At 37.3% G+C, this 20,553-nt stretch overlaps 1 protein-coding gene across 2 annotated transcripts in view; it reads right to left on the bottom strand.

The window, feature by feature from the left end:
- Nucleotides 1-9,678: 9,678 nt before the first annotated feature.
- RFX7 (regulatory factor X7) overlaps nucleotides 9,679-20,553 on the bottom strand; it is a 135,167-nt gene continuing 124,292 nt past the window's right edge. For both annotated transcript variants that reach the window (XM_030318117.1, XM_030318118.1), the window contains 2 exons: nucleotides 17,515-17,810; nucleotides 9,679-15,817 (listed from right to left, as the gene is read on the bottom strand). In XM_030318117.1, coding sequence (XP_030173977.1) covers nucleotides 12,545-15,817; nucleotides 17,515-17,810 — 3,569 coding nt within the window. In that variant the 3' untranslated portion in view covers nucleotides 9,679-12,544. The remainder of the gene's footprint in view (nucleotides 15,818-17,514; nucleotides 17,811-20,553) is intronic.

Raw genomic sequence — 20,553 nt, 5'->3', positions numbered from 1 at the left:
ACATTATTTAAGATGGAGCTCAAAAAGTTTCATGGGAACAATAGTGAGCATCTATTATGTTTTTTGCCTAGCTTTGACTCCCTTCTTCTGGAAAGAGCACCGTGATTTTCCTTTAGGGAAACTATCCCTGCTCCCTTTTCAGCTCACACAACTTGAAGGAACTGATTGTACAGTGTTGTGTATACCACCCAAGGGAGATCACACTTAAAGTTATGTATTTTAAATCTCTTATTTAATAGAATGGAGAATCGTAAAAACCCTTTTAAATTAAAAATGTTCAAACATATACAGAAGTAAAAACAAAACAAAACAATGAGTCTGTATAAACTCAGATCCAGACTAAATTGTCAAGATTTTATCATTCTTCTTATATCCTCCTTTTACTGAAGTATTTCAGAGTAAATCCTGGACATCCTGTGTTTTCACTTCTACATATTTTAGTATGCATCTTTAAAGAGTATGGACATATTCGTACAAACAAAATTCGATTATCACACCTAATGATTCCTTGGGATCGATTAATACCCAGCCCACATTAAAATTTCTCTGATTATCTCAAAAATGTCTTTATAAGCAGGTTTGTTTGAATCATGTTCTAAACAAGGTCTACACATCGCATGTGGTTTTTATAGCTCCTAAATCTATTTTAATCCATAGCAGCCCTCCTCATCCCAGTTTTTTTTTTTTTTTTTTTTCTCTTTATGCCATTGACTTGTTGAGGAAACCATGTCAGTTGTTCCGTAGAATGTTTCCAATTCTGGATTGGTCCAGTTGCTTCCCGGTGGTGTTAACTTCTTTTACTATGTCCTGAATTTCTTACAAATGGAAATTACCTGATGTCTGCTTGCCCTACATTTATTAATAATAATCCTAAGATTGATCAGTGCATTCAGGTGGTAACAATTTCCTATCTACTACCTATTGGTTTCATTCATCGATGACCTTTGCCTGAAACTTCTATTTCACTAGGGGTTGTAAAATGGTGACTCTCTAATTTTATCACTCTTTCCACACTTATTACCTAGAATTTTTCACTAAAGAAAAAGTTTCTGAGTCATGTAGAGTTATTGGGTTATCCTGAATTTCCTTAAACTGTCAACTTTTAACATAGTACCTGAAAAAAATTTTAAACTGAAAAATATAACACAGATACAGAAAGTCACATAAAATAAATTAGTACTTTAATAAATTACTGTAAGCAAACACCCTTGTAACCGTCACCTACATAAGGAAACAGAACTCTGGCAGCCACCCCAGAAGCCCTCTTTCTGTCCACTGATTCTGATTTTTATGGTAATCATTTCCTTGCTTTTCTTTATATTTTCTCACTTAAATGTGCATCTCTAAAAACTATAGTTTCATCTATTTTATTTAATACGAATTTTCATATGGCTCTTTAAAAAGTTTACAAGTTCTGCTTCCATTACTCTTTTTTTTTTTCCCCTTGTAGAATTTGTTGAAGAAACTTGACTGATTTTTAGTTTTCCTAGACTCTGGCTTTTACTGATTGCATCCCCATCATACAGTGTTTCATAATCTACGTACCTCCCATCAATTGGTACTTGGATATAGAGACTTGATTAGATTTCAGTTTAATTTTTAGAGGCAAGACTACTTCATTGGGGGTTATGTTCTTCTGTTGTTCTTTTCATGGTATTAGTAGCCATTGATGCCTATTGTTTAGACCATTTCAATTCATTAGGGATTGCAAAATGATGATTTATCAATTTTATCACTCCATTATTTTTTTAGCTAGAATATTTCTATATAGAGCAACTCCCCCTCATCTATTACTCAGTTACCCATTGGTACAGCTCACATAGGAAAGGCACAATAAGTATTGAACTCCTTCCCTTTACCCAAAGTTAAAAATAGTGATTGGTTGCCTACCATCTTCAAAAGGAGAGCAATTAATCTTTTAGGATCCTTAAAACTCAAAGATTTAAACATATTTTAAATGTTTGAAGCCACTGAGGGGCGCCTGGGTGGCTCAGTCGGTTAAGCGTCCTACTTCCGCTCAGGTCATGATCTCACGGTCCATGGGTTTGAGCCCCGCGTCGGGCTCTCTGCTGACGGCTCAGAGCCGGGAGCCTGCTTTGGATTCTGTGTCTCCCTCTCTCTCTGCCCCTCCCCTGCTCATGCTCTGTCTCTCTCTGTCTCAAAAATAAAAACATTTTAAAAAATTAAAAATAAATAAAAGCCACTGAAATGATTATCCTTATTTAACAATTATCCCATCTTTGGCCAGTGGCAGCTTCTTCAAGTTGGCTCCTAAGTCCTTTTGACATGGCCTCAGTAGTCTTTGGTAGCTTCCTTACTATTGTATGGGAAGATGTTCCATGAGTTCATTCTGATACTTTCAGAATTCTTCTTCTTCTTCTTCTTAATTATTATTATTATTATTACTTAACATCTTCTGTCTTACATGGGTATCCCCTTTCATTTGAGAATCCAGGTTCTCAGGGACAACAGGGAAGACAACAGAATTAACTATCAGTTATTGTTTGCATTGTCTTGCACTATACACACAACAGTCTCAGCAAAATCACCCATTCTACCACCACCAATATCGTTTATAAAGTTAAAAAGTTGTTTGCATATGCCCTCTCCATTTTCTAAAGTTGCATTTTATAAACATTTTCAGATATATATTCAATACATAGTATATTCTTTCTTCCTTAACTTTCATGTAGTCTTTGTTTTGCAAGTAAATAGGTACTTAATGCTCACCACCAGTCCTCATGTCGATGTGTCTCTAGTCATTTGGATGTCTGAAGTTTGTTCTCTAGTAGATTCTTCAGAAACTGTGCAAGGAAACAATATTGAATGCCCATACTCCCACAATGTTTCCAACAGAGGATGCTGTCAAACAGATCTTTTTGCAAACCTGATAGGTGAGAAGTGGTAACTTGATATAGTTTTATTTTATTTTTTTTAATTTTTTTTTTCAACGTTTATTTATTTTTTGGGGGGACAGAGAGAGACAAAGCATGAACAGGGGAGGGGCAGAGAGAGAGGGAGACACAGAATCGGAAACAGGCTCCAGGCTCTGAGCCATCAGCCCAGAGCCTGATGCGGGGCTCGAACTCACGGACCGCGAGATCGTGACCTGGCTGAAGTCGGACGCTTAACCGACTGCGCCACCCAGGCGCCCCATTGATATAGTTTTAATTTGTATTTCTCTTTTTATGAAACATGTTGATCATTTGTTTTTCATACTTAAGAATTTCTTTTACTGTGAGTTGTTTCATATCTTTTGTCCACTTTCTATTGGGTTTCTGGTTTCTCTCTTCCTCCTTTTAAGAGCTCTTTCCTAATATTAGAGTTATTACCCCTTTTTATGTGATACGGGTCACAAAGATATCTTCCCACAATTTTTTAATTTGACTTTACTGATAGGAGTTTTGGCATATTTAAAACCTTGTAGGGTTATCCCCTCAAACACAACTTTGTTTTTTTTTCTTCCAGATTATTTTTGGTACTATAATTGTTTATGTTCTTATTTTAAATATATATTCAACTTGTCTAGCTCCAGAAAATAACCATTTTCATTTTTGTTGGGATCATGTTAAACTTAACAATTAAGTTAGGAAGTATTGATATCTTTATGATATTGAGGCTTCCCATCTAAGAACAGTTTCTCATCTCATTTCCTCTGGTCTACCTTGTGTCTTTCAGTAAAAGTGTTTAAAAAGCTCTCCTTATATAAAGTTTGCATAATTTCTTATTAAGTTTATGCCTGGATATTTAACTTTTTTGGTTGCTACCATAAAAAGGGTCTTCTCTTGCATTATATCTTCTAACTGGTTATTGTTTATATATATGAAGAATATGGACTAATGAATATCAAAGACTTTTGAGTTAAATATTTTTATGGTGACACTCCATAGAAATTATTAGAGAATTCAGTAATCCTCAGGTGAGAAATGCATCGTGTACCAAGGCAGGATCAGGAGATGAAGGAACAAAGAGATAAGTACTTCAAAGATATAAGACTTGGAAACTAATTTGATGTTGAGGAGAGGATGAAGGGAAGGGCACGGAAGTTTCAGCTGGGTGACTGCGATGATGATAATTAGCAGGTAATAGGAAGAGGTGAAGGCTGGGGAAAGAGAATGAATTTTTTTTTAACTTTTTATTTTTATTTTTTGAGAGAGAAAGCTGGGGAGGGGCAGAGAGAGAGAGAGAGAGAGAGGGAGAACCCAAGCAGGATCCACGCTGTCAGCGCAGAGCCTGACACAGGGCTTGAACCCATGAATGGTGAGATCATGACATAAACAGAAATTGAGTCAGACACTTAACCGACTGAGCCACCCAGGTGCCCCTAAGAGAGTGCATTTCAATTTGGGGGCATTTAGATTTCGAGACTGAGAGTCATATCTGAGAGAGGTCAAATCTGAGAATTTAGATTTGGAAGCCATCAGGTAGAGCTGTAGGAGTGTTTGAAATGACCAAGGAGAGAGAGTAATTGAATAAAAGGAGAAAAGCCAATAGTAAATGTCAAAGGACTTCTATATTAAATAATAGGCAGTGTAAGCTGATACCTGAAAGAAACCAAGAATGAAGACTTGGGGGGGGGGGTGGGAAAGGGAGTGAATCAGAATACAAAGTCAAAGAAACAAAAGAATAGTGTCACAATTACAAAATCACCAGTAATTTTTGAGACAGCCATTTCAGAACCATTCTGAAGGTGAGGTTAGATTGTGAAAAATTAAGAGATCATATTGAACTAGGGATGGATTTGTGTAGGATATTTAAAGTGTGCATTTCAAATATGTGAAATTCAAATAAAAGAAATCTCATGATTTAAATTATCTATGTAGATACTAGTTAAACAAATGTGATCAGATGACAACAGGTTGGCCTAAGTTAATTTTATTAAGTAATTTCTTGTTTACGGCCATCTACCTAAATACAAAGTTCAGCCCTTTGTCTGAATAAACATTCTTATTTTAATTCCTGATGGATGTTAGTTTGTGGCTTCAAGTACAACATAGCACTTAAGCGCTGAAAAGAAGAATTTTCCCCCACTCTTAGATAAATGTCTATCCTTTTATGTAGGCATTTATAACAATAATAGCTTATACACAGGGTTTACAAAATATGGTCATATGCTACTGAACTTCATAAAAGATTCTGGGAAGTAACCAGGGCAGTGATCTTTATTCTTAATAAATACAGAAAGGGGGAAAGAATGACAGAGCTAGGTCTAGATTTTTAATGTTCTGGACTCCTAGCCTACGGGCATATGTTAAGAGTTAAGTAGGAAATGCTTATTCTAGGTATTTTAAGCAGAATTTAATACAGGGAATTTGGTGCTTATACATAAATGTTAGGCTGTGCCTCCAAAAACGACTCCTAGAACAACATGGTATTTGACCATCAAAGAAATAAGTTCATACTTGGAGTCGCTCCAGCGATGGGGAAGCCAGACCAGGAAGGTGCGGATACTGCTGCTGCTGCCATCACTGCCACCTCTTGACTGCTTCTTGACATTCACAGAACTGGAGACTTGGCAGTGTAATGTGGTCCCTTGAGAGTTAAGAATCTCAAGAATGAACTCGAACACATGGCTGCTGAAAACTTTGTCACAGTGAGCTTGTTTGCAAGGAAGTCACTGAAAACAAGTAGGATAGCTTCTGCTTCATTTTCATCTGCCGGGGTTTTCAGGAATGAATTTAATAGAATGTAATTCATATCCAGAACCTAAGCTATGATGAAGTAAAAAAAAAGTGTAGTTTTTTGATCCCCAGGATTTGCATACCAGGAAGAGGCTGGAACAGAAGTTGAGCAAGCCAGTCCACAGGATCTGCCATAGAAAACTTTTTGTCTTCGTTCAAGATATTGGGACAAATACTAAACAGGCCCAAATCATGTGGCCCACCACTAGAAAATGCTCTCGATGGATACCATAACACATATTCAAACAACTTGCCCAGAGTCCTGGTTATAATTGGCAGAGCTGAGTCTTAAAACCAGGTCTGAAATCAAAGACCAGAATGTTGTAATGCTTTTCACTTTGATTCATTAATTCCCTTCAGTCGTTTAAGCAATCTATAATCCACCTAATTTTATCTTTTTTTTTGGACCGCAATGAAACCGTATTCAAATACTGTGCTAAAAATCAGGGTATTCTTTAAGATCCTCTCATAATTTACCAATTCCAATGAAAAAGAGATGCAGTTTGCCATTCTTCAGGGGAATCCATGATGGTTTAGTGATCCTCATGCTAATCGAACATTTCCCACTATTGCTGAAAACCTTCTGTGGCTACACTGGGTTATAATTGGGATTTGTGTTGAGTGACAGCATGGTCAAAATAATTGTGACTTAAACCAGGAAGAAATTGCTCTGTCATGTAAAACACATTCAGGGGCAAGCAGTCAGCACAGCTTCCCTCAGTGTCATCAGATGCTTGGGCTCCTTCCATGTTGTTACTCCATCATCCCTAGTGTGTGGCATTACCTCAAAGACCAAGGGAGCTTCTAGAGTTCTACTAATCACATGTGCATTCCAGCCAGCAGGGAGGAAGGAGGGCAAGTACACTTCAAAGCAATTTGCACACAAACCTTTTGATGACATCCTTTTGGTTGAGTACTTTGTAAGTGGCTCCACTTAACTACAAGGGAAACTGGTGAATGTGGTCTCTTGCGGATGCCTAGTGGCAAACAGCAGTCTCTGCTACAGTGACCTCATTGCATCCTGAAATCCTGTTTGAGTCTTCACATTATACTGTGTAAAATTTCAAAATGGCAGGTGTCTTCTCCAGGCACAGAGACAGGCATAGTTTAGATGCTCTGTCATTTGTTCAACAAACAGCCTAGTTTTTATTTCCTGATGAAATTTTAAAAGTGGTTTAAAAATCAATGGTTAGGTATACCTCTAAGAAATGTACTTGAAAAGTTGTGTGTAAAATCCAATTTTGTATTTAAATCTTATTTCTCCCTTGACTTCCAATACATTAGGGCATGTATTTCTATGGGGAGAAGTGAGGAAAAGGAACTTAAAGTTACAAAACACAGGTAAAATCCCAAAGCAACAAAAGTGAAAAGAAGTGTAAGAGATGTAAGCATTGGAGGTTTAAGAGAAATAAAATCCCCACAAAATCAAACCTAATTCTAAATTTTAAGCCGGAATAAAAATGTCACAAAAGCCACCAAATCAAACTACTACAGTAGGTAGTTTGAACAAATATTTTAAGTACAGCATAATGGTTAAGAACTAGGCTTTGGAACCAAGTTATAATCCTGGCTCTTCCTGTTATTAGCTGCTACCACTACCAGTTAATCCCCAAGCTAAAATTCTGTCACTTGAAAAATGATATTCTTTCAGAATTATTCCAATGAGGAAATGAGAGTATGTGCAAAATACTTAATAGAAGTTCTCATGCAAGGAAATATTCTATGTATACTAATACCATTCTCATGATACATTTTATTTATTCTCCCTTCTCTCTAAAATTAAGTACTTCTTAGAAATAAAATTTATATTAAAAAGACTAGCCTTTTTGTTTTTACCCTTCCAGCCTCGGAAGCAGATTGATTATAGCTTCAGGGCTGGTCATATACATATTAAAAAAAAATTCAGATACTGATAAATGATCCCATTCTATTAAAAAAAATTCATTTATAGCAGTGAACATCAAAATCAATCTCTACTTCATATATTTAGCAAAATAAAAATTTTGGCTCTATTATCATAATAGGTGCTTAGGCAATTTGCATTTATGATACTAATACCCGATTGTTTAACTCAGAGAGGGAAGGCAGGAGACCAGTTTACACCAGTAAACAGCTATTTCTAAATGTAGTCCTTATTATCATCCTTTTGCCCTGTTCTTGGCTCCTCAGAGTGTGAATTCTCACCTTTTCTTCTATATAGCATATTGTATTGGGATACACACACACATCTATCTAAAATTGGTACATCTCGAAAAACATGTAATTAGTTCAAGACTGTGAGCCCCTCTAATGTGGGCACAAGATCTTGAGTCCCTAGTATCTTTCCCAGGTTATAGAACCCACTTTAGCGGTGCCTGGCTGGCTCAGTCTGGCTTTGGCTCAAGTTATGATCTCACGGTTCGTGAGTTCAAGCCCCATGTCGGGCTCTGTGCCAACAGCTCGGAGCCTGCTTCATTCTGTCTCCCCATCTCTCTGCCCCTCCCCTTCTTGCATGCTCACTCTCAAAAATAAATAAACATTAAAAACAAAATCTAAGCTAACTGGCTTTCAGGTAGACCTTTGATCTTGTTTCGCCCAACAAGACTAAATGAGGGGTTGGAGGGTGAGGAGGGAGTGTCTAATAGGAGATTCCGGTAAGGATTTTTTTTTTTTTTTTTTTTTGGTACAAGGCTGGGAGTTGCTCTTACCACCTTGTTTGGGATGTATGCAGATATAAAACTTGGAGGTATGGCAGTTACCTTGTGACCATGACCCAATAGACACGGAAAAGCAAAGCTGAAGATAATGCAACAGAAACCGAGTTCTTAAGAGTTCAACATTTTTTAGAACATTGAGCCACTGAATGAGACCCTGAACCTCCTATCTTCAAAATTAAGCTAAATGTCTTTATGGTTCAAGCCAGTGTTAGGTTTCCTGTTATGTGCAGCCCAAAGCACCTCAGATACACAGTATTTTTCCCCCAGATTTTATCGGTTCACTATATCCACTAGTTGTTTTGTTTACCTGCTCTTATTAAAACAACTTTTTGTTACTGAGAATCCTAACACACCTATTTTTTAAGTCAACATCTAGGTAGTTCATTACTTTTATTTAAGTGCAGATTGCCTTTCTTAGGATTAGTTTCATTTTCTTCAAGTACTTTACAATTTTGGTTTGTAGGCTCATTTTGTGTAGGAGTCTTCCTGCTTTTCCCTCTCCCATTCTCAATCGCTACTCTCTTCTTTCTTTTTATAATTGCTTCTACCAACTGCCCAGTCATGGCTACAGTCCTGTAGTGTTAGTGGGGCCGTCACAGATCACACGGATGAACAGCCTGTTTGGCTCAGGTCCCGGCTACAATATAAGTTATATAGCCCCAGGCACTGGTTGTTGATGCAGTTATTTCAAAAGAGTGTGGAAACTCCATCTCAGACCCTGGTTTCATTACTCTGTAGGAGTTAGGAGTTGAAATGTCTTTCTTCTTCTTCCTTTTTTGAGTTGAAATTTCTGTATGCTTCTGTCTGATTCCATACCTACAGCTCAGGTTCCAGTTTACAAGTTCAGTGTGTTTTGTATTTCTGGCTCACCAAAATGCCGATGCTGCTTTGGGCACACTTGTGCTTCAGAATTTTCTCCACTTTTTTCCTACTATACTTCTATTCAAAGCTTCAAAAATATACATACCTAGGTACTCCACAGACTAGCACTTTAAAGCAAACATTATGTGAACCAGCAAAAGCAAAGATGTTTGGGGATAACATAAAGCTCCGTGCCATTTACCACTCATCAGTAATAAATCCTAAGTGAACAGCAGAGTTCTGATGAATAAAATCAGACCTGTGTATCCTGTTGGATTAATAACAGAGAGAAGATTAGCAGCCCTGTTCAGCCTTGTGCTGATTTTTATCCATTTCTATGAATTTCATGAGATCTAAGGAAGAATGGCATCAGGTCTGTTTGAAAACGGCACACTGCCTATGTAAGATGGATCCCACAAATCACCTTAAGACCCAGTCAGTTTAATATAAAATGTTTTTAATTGTTTTTGAAAACATTTAAAAAACAATTTTTGAGCACTTTCAATAAAAAAAGAGAACTGAAATGCTACTGCAATATTCAACTACTGGAGTTTCAGCAGGTACAACAGACAACAAAACACTGGGGAAATCTGACTTTTTGCACTAAATGAAAACATGAAACAGGGCTTGTTTTTTGTCATTTATGGTGTAGTAAAGCACATTATAGTACAAGACTATTATATGAACCTCAGATGCACTGCACAAAAAAAAAAAAAAACAAAACACTTTCCTTCTTTTCAGTTCAAAAGTCAGTGCTTATTGCAATTATATGCAAAATTATTTACTTCATGAAGTCTTATCATGATAAACAGTATGAAAAATGTTTTAAACATGAAAACAATGAAAATAATCTGAGAAAAGAACATATTCAACAATAACTAAGCAGAATTAGTCAACATAAAAAAGTAAGTAACTCGTGAATAACTATGCTTGCCTGGTTAACACTGAACCAGTTTCAATACAGCCAAGAAAAAAAAAAAGTGGTTACAGGAATACCTAGTACTGTACAAGATAAGTCAATAACACTCATGCACATTTTGTGATCATGTATTAACATGGTGAAGCAAACTAAACTTAATTCTTCCTGCTGTAATATTCTCATGTAAGAGAATAAGAAATAGAAATATCTCATTGAGATCAATGCACATTGCTACATAAGACAATTTTATCTGTCACTTTGATGACATTTTGTCTTTTCATAATGAAACACATTTAAAAAGTTTAATCTGTGGACTGTATTGGTTGCATTTATCCTAAGAGATGTGCCTACCACAGGTTCAACAAATTTAGTGCAATATATGAACCCCAGAAAGTTTGCTGGACGAATTCAGCCAAATTTAAAGTGTTTGCTGCAATACTGTACAGAGGGTTAAAAATCCTCCAGTCTTTATATTTTTATAAAAAAAGATTTCCATTATTTTTATATTAGTAGGAAGCTAATAATGTAAACAAGGGATTAGAATGGCCTCAAAATCTCCTTTTCAGAGTATCTCATCTAGAAAGGCTCCCATCATTTGTTAAAAGAAATCACACAGTTTCCTTTGGGTATTGCATACTTTGGTGTGCAGTAGTGCTGTGTCTCAATGTACAGTGAAGAAATAATTAGCATCAAGAAAAAATACCTAACAGATCATTAAATCAAATAACAGCAAACACACACAAACGCCAATAACTAGGACATATCAGTATATAAACCTCTGAGCCAACCCTAGCACCGTTTATTTATCAAAATATGTTAATACCCTACCTTGCAAATTTATTGAGCAATGAAACCTTATTAAATTAAACCCTTCATCACATTTGTTAAATATTCATTGATTGTAGTCTTCTCATTGGCTTGCTAATTAAGGTAAAGGAAAGCTTAGCTAGGCTCAAAGTAGCATAGCAATGGTTTAATGTTAGCTTTAAAAACTTAATGGCAATTTTGAAATCTATTTGAAAGAAATCCTAAATTCACTCAAACGGAGCGGACTAGTGAGCAGATTTGTGTCAACAAGAAATTCATAAATAATTACTCATAAAACAAAATGGGAGCCAAACAGAGAAACATTTTAAAACAAATCCTGAGTGCTTCTTTTGCAATTGTGGTTATCACAATAAATAAATTAAGCATGTAATAAAATGCTCCTCTTCTTCAAGTACTATTGATGTCCCCTTTAGCAGAGACATAAAGATTTGTGGCTTCAGACCTTAGGTGGCGAAATGTTTGTTTGTTTTTTATGTCATCTCCTTCCTGTTTATTTGGATCCCATGATCAACATGTATTACTATATTCAGGAGTGAAGGAGTCAGTCACTAAATTGAGGACTTAAGAATATTATAATTAGAAAACTTCAAATTAAATCTTAAATAGAATTTTAATATGTGCAGGTAGCCGTTGTGATAGAACTAAGAAAATGCTTTTATTCTTTCTAAATTCCCCTATCTCAATTTCCAAACAATAAAACATAAAATATTTTTCTAACATGCTTGTATTTATCCTAGTAATAGATTCTACAATGTTTGGAGTTCTCGTGTGTGCGCGTGCACTCACACGTGTATGCAGGTCTCTGTGTGTGTGCTGGCTCCATACTGAAATTAAATTTTAAAATAAGACTAATGCAAAGTCACAAATATAAATGGCTACTAGTTTTTCCTTTTAAAAATTTTAGTGCAGCTTTTGCTTTCCTTAAATTAACATTTAATTTTCCATTATTTTCTCCTATTTAAGCCCTTCAAAATGCAGGTGCAAATGGTACTGAAGTCCCAGAAAGCCCTACGGAGATTTTGTTCATTCTACAGTAGCTCTATGCTTCAAGCCTAAATACCGATAATAACCTGAATATTATCCCTGTTTCAAGGAAGACCTTCTTCTCTACAATTTACCTTAGCTATGATTTCATATCTAAAAGATAATGCCAACAACAACAAAAAAATAGCCTATACCTAAAATCAATGGTTTCCTCTACATTCTGTGCAGATCAACTGATGAATTAAAATGAACTCACACAAAATAAAGATCTAGACTGCTCTTGTAAAAGCTGGTTAGTCAATTGCTTACTAGCCAACAATGTGATTACATGGGGCAACATTATAAAATTTAAAACCTAATACTTGTTCTCCTACAGCCTACTGTCTTCAGAAACTTGTTAAGAACTGAGGCAAGTCTAACCATTTCCTACTGAAGAAGAAACCACTTCTGCAGCAAACTCTTTTAAAATGTCACAATTAATAGTTAAGTGTTTCTGCTGCGGGAGGCACTTCCATTAAGACAAATACAATACATATGTCTTTAGATACAGTGTGCTACATATTATAAAACACTATTTAACCCAACATTTCAACAGTAGGATGGTCCTTGCTTTCTATCCACTCAAAACCTGATGAAGTCATAGAGCTCATGGATTCACTGCAAATTTGTTGAAATAATGGGTCATTCTTTAATTCTTCCAGTGTAGCTTCATCATCTTGTCCCTGCTGACGCCCTGGATCAAACAGTAGATTTGGGTCTAAAGTGTTCAAATCATTGATGCTGCCTGAGAGCTCAGAAGACAACCTGATATCACTAGAGAAATCAGACGCAGTATTAGTGAGATCAGACGCTACCTGACCTACCAGCTGCTGGTTGGATTGCAAGCTGTCTCCACTCAACAGGTCTTTAACAGTGCTATTGAAATCTAATTGTTGCTCTCCGATTTCTGATTGTGCTTGATTATCTTCAGGAGAAAAACTGATCTGATCGGTGCTATTACTTTTAGTGAGGTAAGATGGTGTTTGGAATTCATAAACAGAAGTGCTGGAATCGATCATATTCTGTGGATTGGCACTAGGAAAAACAGTGGAAGTTTCCAAAATCTGAGTGAGATTCATCCGGGCTGTGTAATTGGAGGGCAGGTTGTTCATGCCCAAACCTCTTACTGCATCATCATTGTCAGAATCAAGTTTACTCAACAAAACACTGGTTATTTTTTTACTGTTTGTTTGCTTCTGAAGAGCATTCGGGAAGGCTGTCTGCATCATGACCGTCAATGGAACTGATTGACTTCTTTGAGCTATGTTGTTGGCACATGCATCTGTGTGAACATTTGTGAAAACGTGAACTTCTGGGGTTACTGGACTTCCAAAGGGGGTCACATTAGATCGGGGGATATTAGATACTGGATACAGGGTGCTTCCACTAAGATTACGTTGGCGATGAACAGCAGGGCTCACACTCCGGCACCTGAAGTTGCTGCTGGCAGATGAATTAGTTCCTTTATTATCAAGAGGAGCAGGGACTGCAAAACCCTCCTGTTTGTTGGTGTTACTTACAGTGGCACCTTGATGCTGCACAGGAGAGACAGGAGTCAAACGACCAAAATGAGTGTCATGATGTCTGGATTGAGACTGGTAAGACTGTCCAGGCACAGCAAAAGCATGAGGTTTCCTGAAACGGTCTTCCACTAGTTCCTGATAGCTTGGGAGAATGCCATGGCCAGAAACTGACGAATTACTAACCCCACTATACCCATTATTCATCCATTCAAGCTTGGTTTTGTCAGGGTGTGTGGCCATGGGTCTTTGCATTGGTTTCACAGGACTACTTGAGATAATGCTGGCATCATGATACGCCATACTGGAGCTTATTGGGGTAAATGCAAACGGATTTCTGCATTCAACAGGGCTGGGAGGGACACTACTGCTGCAGTTAGAATGTGGAGTACCAATGGGTGTGTGTCGGCTACTTCCTAAAGCACTATCCACAGGTGTGGTCTGGGCTAGCCTGGAACAAGGGCTCTCCCGGGACAGACTCTGAGACCCAGCAATCATTTCAGATGTTGGAGTTGGGGTTGGGGTGGGGGTGGGCGTTGGAGTAGGAGTGGGTGTGGGTGTGTGGATTGGAGTGCCATTGCTATGGATTGGATGGTAGAAGTGGGTACTGGAGGCATGAGATGACATTGGAGCTCCTGGAGTTACTGACTGACTCTGAAGGGCCATTCCCAAACAGTTACCATAAGAATGAGAATTGTTCATTGATATCTGCTGCTCCATAAGCACTAGCTCTTCCACAATACTATCTTGTGTAAGCTCATCATCAAAAGGAAAGTAGCTTTCATTTGTCTGGGAACCAGAAGGCTCAAACTCTTTCAGTTCAGACTGTAGAGGTAACTGATCTGAAGACTGTGCTTGTATTTGATTCAAAGAAGATTCTTGTATCTGGCTATGCAGCTGCTGGGTGTATGTATCCTGTGGCATTCCTTCTAATTCCCAAACAGATTTCTCTAAGTCATTGATATCAGAGTGCTCAGGAATTGTCATAACACTGATATCTTGTTGTTGTTCACAGCCGGCAGATATAAACTCAGAATCCTTACTGACCTGTTGCCATTCGTTTGAATTAAAGCTGCCATCTGGTTTTGAATCACTGTCCAAAAGAAAGACATTCCCTTCAAGTTTTACTTTGATATCTGGAGATGATGATGGTGTTTGCTGTTCGGAAGCTGAATCACTAGCAATGAGAGCAGAATTCAAGGGTCGATTTGCCACTATGTGTGAATTGACATTTATTGATACCTTGCTAGGAATCTGAGCACCGGCTGTTGAACTTTCTATTTTCCCTGAATGTGGAACCTTTTGGTCCTTCTCAACACTGCCTGGTTTCTGACCTTCTATGATAACTGCAGAAAGCTGTTCCACAATTGGTTTCTTTATGGGAGGCACCTGGGACTCTTGCAATGCAGAAGACAGTCGCTTTCTTGGACTTTTAGTGCATAATTTAGGGTCTTTATTTATTGAGTCACCATTAGCTGGTGAGCTGGTGCTGGTGAAAGTTAAGTTCTGAGTGGCAACTGAGAGAGTGATAGTGCTTTGATTATTGCCTGTTGAAGTGCCTGGCGGAATTTCATTACAGCGACTTTTACATTTGGTCCTCTGGTCACAGACCTTAGTTGCTTTTACTTCAGTGACACCTTCATTTGAAGGTTTTTGCACTACTCCATCTGTATTACTTTTCTGCCCCAAAAGGGCATTAGGTGTTGTTTTGGGAGCTTTTGTCCCATCAGAGTTCTCTTGGCACTGTGCAGGATGCTCATCTGATGATGCTTCAGGTTCCATTTTGACTTCCACAGCAGATGATCCCCCGGTGCTGCTGGTCCTAGATCCAGGAGACTGAAGTGATACGACAGAACCATTCTTGATCTGTGGAATGGTCCTGGATTCCTCTGTTGTTCCTGTAGCACTGTTTACTGAGGCAGAATGTTTAAGAGGGGCACTACCGTTGCTGGGTGTGAGAGATATTGCTGTCATTTTCACCACATTTAGAGAACTCATGTGTGAAGTGGGCACAACAGCGGTTTTGATGGGACTGCTAGTAAAGAGGACAGTAGTCGGGGAGCGAATGGTGAGTGCACTGCTGTTAGCTGGTTTGGGTAAGATCTGAGGGTAGCGGTGCCGGGCAGAACGATCCCCACCAGGACTGGCTGGAACGTTCTGAGGAGTCTTTGGTGCCTGTTTCACAGACTGCATGTGCTGAGTGACCACTTGTACATTGAGGGGAAGAACTTTGCCATCAGAAGAACTCATTGGGCTTGGTGAAGTTACCAATTGCCTGGTTCGCTGGACCTGTTAAAAGGTGGAAAACAAAAAAGTCAGATTTAACGAGTTTAGGATATAAACAGCAATTCACGTATCTGTATAGTATGAAGGCATTAATAAATGTAATGCTAAGAAAAAAAAACAAAACAGTTCCTTTCTTAGACGAGAGTTCTATATATGTATGATGTTAGACCAGTATCAGACACAGAAATATTATAAAAGATGCAACACAGTGCAATATAGTTATCAAATAAAAATATGTAAGAAAAACATTAAGATACTTTTCAATAAACAAGACTAAAAACTTCACATTTGTGATGAATACTTGCCAAAATAATCATTTTTAAGGAGGTGATAGGAAGAGATGACAAAATCTTGAAGAAACATGCAACTATAAAGGTATCTACCTTTGGGCCAAGAAAACGACTCACTCATGGGGGAATGGTGGGGGAACTGTCCTGTAAATGCATCTACCTTGGACATTAGTAATTAAATCACTGTGGATAAGGTCTCAGATAAAACTACTGCCTCCACAAATTTTCTCTATAGTGAATAGCATAAGAGTATGCTTACCAGGTATACCACGTTTTAATGACATGATAATGATGATGATAAGAAAAACAAATTTGATAAAATACCTCAACAATACCATCAATAATAACATAAAATACCACTTTGTTGTAGCATGATGCACTCTCATTTAAAAAAAAATTTTTAATGTTTACTTATTACTGAGAGACAGAGAAAGACAGAGCATGAGCATGGGAGGGGCAGAGAGAGGGGGAGACACAGAACCGGAAGCAGGCTCCAGGCTCTGAGCTGTCAGCACAGAGCCTGACATGGGGCTCGAACTCACAAACCGCAAGATCGGGACCTGGACCTGGACGCTTAACTGACTGAGCCACCCAGGCACCCCATGCACTCTCATTTTAAAAGCCCCTTTATCATAACCTCAGTTATGTGAGATAGAAGACTATACTCTCTATTTGTTAATAAGGAAACGGTCTCAGAATAGCTAAGGGAGACTTGTCCAAGGCCCTATGTCCAGCAAGCCATAGCTTATAAGTCTACATTAAAGTTTATCAATATGTATTACAACTTTGCTCCATTTGAATGTTAAAAAGAAGAAGAGTTTAAACCAAAAACCAAAAAAAGTTTGCAACTGATCATCTTGGCTTAGCTAGGGATGAACCAATTCTGAAAATGACTCCTCTTTAACATAAAGCTCTGACTGGTTATGTATGCATACTGTGCATGTCTTGAATCTCTGTATTTTCACTTATGTTCATTATATACCTTGCTTTGTAATCAACATCGTATACTGTGACTAAAAGACAAATGACTGAAGCTGAATATGTATGTGCTCACAAAATTAATTTGTACTGAATCTATACCTATAATTGCCTCCTTCTTATGTACCTTTTTTTTTTAAGTTTCTTTATTTTTTTACTGACAGAGAGAGAGAGAGAGCGAGAGCATAGGGGAGGGGGAGAGAGAGAGGGAAAGAAAGAGAATCCCAAGATCCCAACCAGGCTTCACACTGTCAGTGTGGAGCCTGACACGGGGCTCGATCTAAGGAACTGAGAGATCATGACCTGAGCCAAAACCAAGAGTCCGATGCGTAACCAATTGAGCCACCTAGGCACCGCTCATGTGCCTCTTTTAATTAAACAAATGATCTCCCACCATCCCAGTGAGGTCAAACACTTATTTAATGATATTACCGGAATGGGACTAGGGACAGCTGCCACAACGATACCAATAGGCTGAGGAGAAAGGATTGCAGGATTTCCATTAGAAAGATTAGTCACTCCATTGGTTGTAGCGCCTTCTGGTTTTTTTGCTGAGGATTCTCCTGGCAAAGGGGACTGTAGTTTTTGTTCTTGCTGCTTCTTCTGAATCTTCCGTTGCAATTGCTGTTTAGCATCAATAGGAGAAGGCAAAGTCTTCACCTGAGGCTGAAAAGAATTACTCTCAGCTGTAGGTATAAAAGCAGACGGCTGGGTAATTCCTTTAATTCCTGAAAATAAACAGAAAAGAAAGCTAAAATAAATACTCTGTTTTACAGAAGGCAGTTACAACTCAATTTCTTTGAATATGTAGCCATCTACTGGACAAAGCAACCAAAACCAGCAAATTTTAACTCACAATCTCTTAATAAAACATAAGGGTTACACTTTCAGTTTGTAAGCATTTGTCAGTACTGTTTTCACTGACACCTTAAAATATGGTTCAAATGAGGTGACAGTTTCAATTAAATCAGCAATAACAAGATGAAGGTTTTGAAAAGAGTAGTAGCTATGACATAAATATGCAGAAGCTAAGATAAATAAATGCCAAGGGAGCAGGTTTCGCATTTTATCAGATGTCAGAAATTTCCTTCCACCTTCTCTAATTAGAAATTCATGCATTTTCATGATTTAAATATTCAGCCTACAAGGGGTATTCAATAAATATTTGCTGAAACCGTTCATATTTAGAAAAATGTGTACAGGGAAAACAAGTCTTTAATTCTACCAGAAATTTACAAAAAGAGGGACTATTTTAACTGTTACTATACAATTATTCCAGTATGACATAGGAGAAATAAGCAGAGCTTCTGAATAAAACTGAGGTTAAGATATTTTGAAAAAGTGTCACTGAGAAAACTTTTTAAAGCAGTAGTAACAGCAACAGTGAGAAAAGACGAATGATAAACCAAGCAAGAGATAAATTTTAAGTTAAGGACTGATGATGTGATACAGTTAATTTTTTAAAAAGCTCTTTTCATATTTAGGGTGTAGCATTACAATCATTAGAAACTAAGCTGTGGTTGGTAAAAACAGCAGAGAGCAAAGGGGAGGACCACGCCATCCTGCTGGTACACCTTGCCTTTCCTTTCCCCAGCCTAGTTTCTGCTTTTCATCAACAATTTGGGGAGGGGGAACAGGACGGAGAAAAAGAAGTGACTGTAAACTTTTTCCCACATGCTCACTCCTCAAAAATCCCTCATCTTTTGATCACCTTAGTGCCAATTTTTCCTCTTCAAATCCATCTCAGACTGTACTGCTCCCTCTTGGCCCCCAGCCTCAGCTCTGGCTTCTCAGCACCTGCACCCAAAAGCCTCTGCCAATGGCTCAAAGCTCAGATGTCTCCCTCCTGCCAGGGTTTCTGGACAGGAATGATTTCCAAGCAGCTGACTTACAAAAAGGACATTTGTAACACAACCTGTTCTTAATATGGAGACTATTTTTATAAAAAACCAAATTCACCTTCAAACGATTGAACATTAATCACTACCAAAGGTATTAAATTAATTAAATCAAATTAAATTAATACCAAAGGTATTAAAAAATACGGCAGTGGCTGAGAACAAAATTTTAAGAGTCTAAAAATGCTCTGAGTAATGATATAATTAATTGCTAAAGTAACAACTTCCCAAGCTATTTTCACAAAGTGAAACATATATTTATATATGAAATTTTTAGTATTTTTGCTTAAAAACACATCTTTCTTTACACTTCTGCTTTAAAAATTCATTCATCCATTCACCACTTCTCTCAGTCAGACTTTGTGAAAATAAGGAAGGAAGAAACGTTTCATGTTCCCTGATACCTACCAAGTCCTCAGCTTATTAAAGTACTTATTGGGTATCAGTAGAGGCAGGAGAAAGAGAACACGGAAAGTTGAAGGGCCCATTATCTTTTAAAACCTCATTTTTCCCGAAGAAGACAGTATAGTAATGTAGCCAACCTGGGCTGTGAGACCTGACAAATCAGAATTCAGATCCTGGTCCCACTACTTATCTGGCAATGGACAAAATTACTTAACCTTCTTAAACCTGTTTCCTGATCTGTAAAGTGGGAATGAATATCACATGCCTCCCAGGACTGCTGGAGGGAAGAAATGAGGTAACATATACAAGCTACCTAGCTAGGTAAGGCTACCCAAGCACTCTCCTGCTCATATGTAAGCGAACAGATTTAAGTCACAGTTTACAATCTAGACAGAGAGAATCATGACAAAGCTCCGGTAAGAGATTATTTTGAAGTGAGTCCTCAATTGACAATAAAATGAAAGGACAGAACAATTATACACCCCTCCCCCAAATATGTAAATCTTCTGATAAACATAAACTGGAAGGAAGACAATTGTTAAAACTACTAACATTTTTAAAAAGTGAAGTTATTTAAGGAACTGTAATTCTGGCTGGGATGAATCTATTGTAGATTTAAAGTTGTTTACACTTAACAATCAGAAGAATCATCTCTGGAAAACAAGTTTCACATTAATATATTTTTCGCAGAAATTATAATTTCCTAGAGTAATAACAACTTAGACTTTTCCTTAAGTTTATAAGGTATGACTGAAATGAGATATTTAAAAATTGCATCAAAACAGATACTTTGTTACTAATTTAGGAGAGAGTCGTTTATTCCAATACTTCCTAAAACTGTCAAATGAAAAAATCCCTATTTAAACAAAAATACTCATTTGAATATATATTTTTAAAAAATCACTTTTGCTATTTTATAATAACGCTACTATCATTTTATAATTTATATATTTTATAAAATTTAATAATATTTTATAATAACCTAAGTATTAGTTTCTAAAGGAATCTAGCAAGTCATTTAAAACATTTAATCTTATCTAATATTTATTAATTTAGACACACATATACTTAAAAGTACATATTCTTTGAATTTTAAAATAGCAATAAAAATATTAATGGAATATCAACCGGGAAATCTTGAAAGTTTCATGTTTCAGCAGGGAAATGT

Source organism: Lynx canadensis, chromosome B3 (assembly GCF_007474595.2).
Source record: "Lynx canadensis isolate LIC74 chromosome B3, mLynCan4.pri.v2, whole genome shotgun sequence".
Lineage (NCBI taxonomy): Eukaryota > Metazoa > Chordata > Mammalia > Carnivora > Felidae > Lynx > Lynx canadensis.
The sequence above is the reverse complement of the archived record's forward strand: the minus strand, read 5'-3'. Positions and strand labels throughout refer to the sequence as shown.